Below are 5277 nucleotides of genomic sequence, written 5' to 3' on the forward strand. Positions count from 1 at the left end.
AATATTTACCAGCATTATCTAAATGAATTTTCTTAATGGGATAATCAGGAAATTATGCTCGTAATTTAGTTATCTAAGCAAGCAATCTCGCAACGTCAGGTTGTGACTAGATAATAAACATACATGTGAACATCTTGTTCATGCATCAATTAGCACCATAAAATATCTAAATGGTCCACATGGTGGATCGACAAGCCCATATATATCACCATGAATTCGTTTTAGAAATGCAGGGGATTCAGTCCCCACTTTCGTTGGTGATGGTCTAATAATTAACATCCTTTGGGAGCAAGCAACACATGAGAATTCATTAGAATTTAGTATTTTTTTATTTTTCAATGAATGATCATGTGAATTTGCAATTATTCATCTTATCATTATAGAACTAGGATGTCCAAGGCGATCATGCCAAATCATAAAATTATTGGGATTCGTACACTTCTGGTCTATAAGGTGATAAATTTCAGTTGTACTTATTTTTGTATAATATAAACCAGAAGATAGAGAAGATAACTTTTCTAATACACATTTCTTTTCAGAAATGGTATTTATAATCAATAAGTATTCACCATTTGTCTCATTCATTATCTCAATATGATATCCATTTTGGCGGATATATTTAAAACTTAGCAAATTTCTTCGAGATTTTATCGAGAATAGTGCATTATTTATGACAATTTTAGTTCCTTTGGGGAGAAATACAGTGACTCTTCCGGAGCCATCAATCAATTTAGCACTACCACTTATTGTATTAACATTTGTTTCTTTGATTTTCAAATGAGAAAAATACTTTATGTTTTTAAGTATAGTGTGTGTAGTAGCACTATCAATGAGACAAATGTTATCATCATCATTGTTTAATCCCAAATATTTGGCATCCATTTCTTCTTCAGGAAGAAATGACAAAAAAATTACAAATAAAAGTAAATATCAATAAAGTTCATAAATTATAAAATTCATTAAGAAAATTACATAAAAGATGTGGAAATAACAAAATTCAAAATGCACTACAACACCTGAAATCTACCATAGCGGCCGAAAAACGCTATGGTATTATTTCATAGCGTTTTAATCAACGCTGTGTCAGAACCCGCTATAGTAGGTCTGTGGCTTTACATAGCGTTTCCCCAAACGCTATCAAAAAGTTTCCAACCATAGCGTTTTTATATAGCTATAAAAGAGTATTCAATAGCGTTTCTATATTGCTATGACAAATATCTTTCATAGCGGTTGAAAAACGCTATTAGTTAGTTTTTATTCATAGCATTTCAACGTTGCTATTGTCTTACATTTGATAGCGTTTGAGTTACCACAATAGCGTTTCAACGAATATTGTCTTTCTTCTTTTAATAGCATTTCAGTAATTGTTTCCACTTCTTATAGCATTTCAGTTGTGCTTATAAACCTTTGAGGTTGAACTAGAAATAACTTTCAATTGTGACAACCATAAAAGCAAATATTTTATTTAAAGGTTCAAACTGATACATAACCAAGTTGTAGCATACAAGAAGAGTCAACACAAATGTGCCAAAAAACAAATACTAGTCTTTGGATAATCCAACATGGAGTACAAGAAATTAACCATAGTACACAGAACAACAAAAACTAACTTTGCTGCATTACATATGACTTGGGAGACTCATCATCTTCAGCAATTGAGTACTAGTACTGCTGCAAAAACAGAAATTAACACCACCAATAATGAGATCCTAGAGCCATGAATATATGGACAAAACAGAAAACAGCAGCACCAATAATTATAAATCCTAGAGCCATGAAGATCTGAACTAAAAACATAAATCAACAATCAAAATATAAACAACAGTCCCATTAGTTTTCTTTAATTAGGGGGAACTATAACAAACAATTATCAATAATTCCACATCAAGAGCAGTATGTAATATAAAGTCATGCATGAGGAAGTTTTGGTACTTTCTAGACCACAACAGCATTTAAAGTATTCACCAATTATGTATAACTTACCAGCTTTTCAAAGCATAACAACTTTGTCTGATGGCCAAGCTACTGTCGTACCAATGACATCTTCAATGCATTCTAACTCAGATGTTGGCCTCCAAAGAGATGCACTAGGGATCCTAGGGATATCAACCCAAACACGCATAGCATTAGGACCTAAAGGAACAAAGTGAACAAGCTGGTTCAGATCACTTGAAGACCAATGTCCTTCAGTAACTATCTTTCCCGCGCCACCAATATCTAACAAGTTGCACTTTTCCTTTGAGTTGTTCACACTCCAGCAACAATACAAAAACAGTGATATCAATTATAGAAAAGAAACTAGTACAATCAAATATCAAAATAATGATAGTATCAACAAAAAAGATTACCAAAGGAGATGTTATGTTTGGAGATTCCATATTGTTAATTGAGATATTTTCCAATACAACCTTGTCAGCAGGCCACGCTACTTTAGCATCTTCAATAGATGTCATGTCAGGCGTGGGTCTCCATAAAAAAGCTTCAGGACTTGTCGGGACATCAACCCAAACAATCATGGTTTTAGGTCCGAGAGGAACATCATTAACAAGCATTTTTGAATCATTGGAAACCCAACGACCTTCAGCAACAATTTCATCTTTTCCGGTCCAATTGAAGATCTTGCACTTGATATGATTCTTATTTTTACTCTATCAATCAATGAAAATAGACGAACTCGACTTAACTATATAAGGTAACTAATATGAGTAATGAAAGTAAATGAGTAAGCTAAAAATTATTTTACCGAATGCATGGATATATTGTCTTCATTGTCAGATTGCATTTGATAAGAGCTCATAGTATGTTTGGATAAGAGCATCAATGGTAGACAACCGATGACATTTGTGCCGAGGATGAATAGCAATTGTAATTTGATAGTGTATCTCAACCAGAAACTGCATATTCAAGCTCACAGTAAATATGAAAAAGAACAAAAACTATATCAGAAACACTCCATTATCATGCAGACTATAGAAAAGTTAGAAGAGCCAAAACAAATATAAAAGCTACACTTAACAAAATGAGATATATTAAACAACTATTCTTAAGAAAAGTTAGAAGAGCCAAAACAAATTACTAGTCTATTTCAAACATAAAACCAAAGGAAATAAAATAACCAGGGAAAAGGCTTACGATAATGTAAAACAACAGGAGAAGTAATATTGCTAAATAGCATAAATGGAGAGTAAATAATTGATTATCAGAAACGTAGGATGTCAGTATGTTTCAGAGGCTTACATCTTCAAAAGCTTGCAAGTTGTAATTTGATAGTGTATCTCAACCAGAAACTGCATATTCAAGCTCACAGTAAATCCAAGTTAGGAATTCAAGTATACATTAAAATATTGATTTTATCAACAACTCCAACAGTTTTCGAAGATTCGTCCTGTGATGTTTATAGTAGGAAAAACTAAATCAATATCACTACACAATCAGTGTCTTTTGTAAAAGAAGGCATCTCTGGGTCAGCACAAGAGGATGCAAGTGACAAAAGAAAGCTGATGATTGATACCTGAAAAACATTCATATGGACAAATATGTTATCGATGGGAAAACCAACCAGCAGAGTAAATAGTTGTCACAAAAATCCTACACTAAAAAGTCTCTATAATATAGGAAACAAATTACGTCAAATTGATAGGCTACCTAAGTTACCAGGTTTACAAATTACGTCAAGCTCAAGAGTGTTCAACCATCAAGAAAGTGAAATGACCACCCATGGAAGAAAACCTCCCAGCACACAAGAGTGAGACCATAAGTGCTGACAACCCTTGTAACAACAAAGAAACTGAGAGTGGTTATCATGACGACTGAGATTATGAAAATAATTCCACTACTGCTATTTATTGTTTGCATAATTTTCCTAAAGAATATAAAACACGTGAGCAAATCACACATTTTGCCCTCACAAATGGGAGTAAAGGACTACTAAACCGGTCGCACCTTCAATATGTAGAACAATCAGAACCTATTACAAACCGTTACAGAGAACAACTAAATTCTGCATAACATTAGCAGAGCCAGCATTACCGCAAGTATGACATCTAGCACAAGCCATATGAGGGCAAATGAAAAACTCACCATGATGGCTTCAAGTTTGAAGCCATGAACAACAAATATCCCGTAGTCATGAGAACCAGAGCTCTTTTTGTTTCAAACCCCCGCACAACTGGAGCCATCGCCAAGGAAAATGCAAATGAAGTGTACAGAATCCCCAAGGAAGTAGTTCCAAGGTCCCCCTCCTATTATTAAATAAAAATAAAAAAATAATTAAAAAAACTTAAGCATCAGTAAGAACCAAATCTTGCTAATATTCATCATCAATATCAAAAATTTTAAATCTAAAGATGTGAGCATCTTTTACATGGTTCTTGGATGAAGAACAGTCCAATCGCCACATCAAGATGCAATTCTTCTTCTCATCGTTTAGGATTCATCAGAACACATTTTTACAAAAAAATACTAACCTAGAGATTCTAGCAAACGAATAACCTCAAAAACTGAGAACTCAACAAAATATAAAGGAAAATATTGCTTTTAAACATCACAATCACATTGGCACAAATTAGATTCTTCTAAAGATTGAACCATTCAGAGAGAAACAAGAGAGGAGAAAAGGATGAGAGCGATTACAGGCCAGAGCTGAACAGATGTAAGTAGAGGCCGTAACCAATTAGTCTACAAACAAAACATCCAAGTCACGTCCTTCGATTTTGAACAAAAACCAACACAATAAATTACTTCTAATCCACAGAAATCAGTCACTAATCAGACATCGAAAGAAAAAAAGTGCGCTTTCTTTCCATTCACGGCATAAAAGGAAGTAATTACACTAGAGATAACAACTAAACAGCAACAAAAAAAAACAAGAAAAAATATTGCTCGAAAGAGGAAAACCCTAGATCCCCTAGGCCGTAGCCCGGCGAGGCGCTAGGCCTAGGAGCTGGTGAACTTGGTGACGGCCTTGGTGCCCTCGAAGACGGCGTGCTTGGCGAGCTTGCCGGGGGGACGAGGCGGACGGAGGTCTGGATCTCGTGGGAGGTGATGGTGGGCTTCTTGTTGTAGCGGGCCAGGCGGGAGGCCTCCTGGGCCAGCTTCTCGAAGATGTCGTTGATGAACGAGTTCATGATCCCCATCGCCTTGCTCGAGATCCCGATGTCCGGGTGGACCTGCTTCAGGACCTTGAAGATGTAGATCTTGTACGTCTCCACGCTCTTCGCCTTCTTCTTCTTCTTCGCCTTGCCGACGCCGCTCTTGTCGCCTCCCCCCTCCTTCGAC

General features: G+C 35.6%; 1 protein-coding gene across 8 annotated transcripts; it reads right to left on the minus strand.

Moving 5' to 3' along the window:
* LOC109837182 lies at positions 1436–4241 on the minus strand. Of its 8 annotated transcripts, none has more exons than XR_002246210.1 (5): positions 4081–4241; positions 3646–3769; positions 2744–3511; positions 1984–2648; positions 1436–1671 (listed from the first exon to the last, which is right to left on the minus strand). XR_002246210.1 is itself a non-coding variant. In XM_020405313.1 (5 exons), exons 1-4 carry the CDS (start codon positions 4081–4083, stop codon positions 2187–2189), a joined length of 666 nt encoding a protein of 221 aa, XP_020260902.1. In that variant the 5' UTR covers positions 4084–4241; the 3' UTR covers positions 1436–1671; positions 1984–2186. The 8 variants fall into 8 exon arrangements, 4 of the variants coding, with proteins under 4 accessions (XP_020260902.1, XP_020260904.1, XP_020260905.1 ...); XM_020405313.1 differs by lacking the exon at positions 3646–3769 and having other exon boundaries at positions 2744–2894; positions 3238–3287; XM_020405315.1 differs by having other exon boundaries at positions 1984–2133; positions 2349–2648; positions 2744–2894; positions 3238–4241.

This window comes from Asparagus officinalis, chromosome 4 (assembly GCF_001876935.1).
Source record: "Asparagus officinalis chromosome 4, Aspof.V1, whole genome shotgun sequence".
NCBI classification, from domain to species: Eukaryota; Viridiplantae; Streptophyta; class Magnoliopsida; order Asparagales; family Asparagaceae; genus Asparagus; species Asparagus officinalis.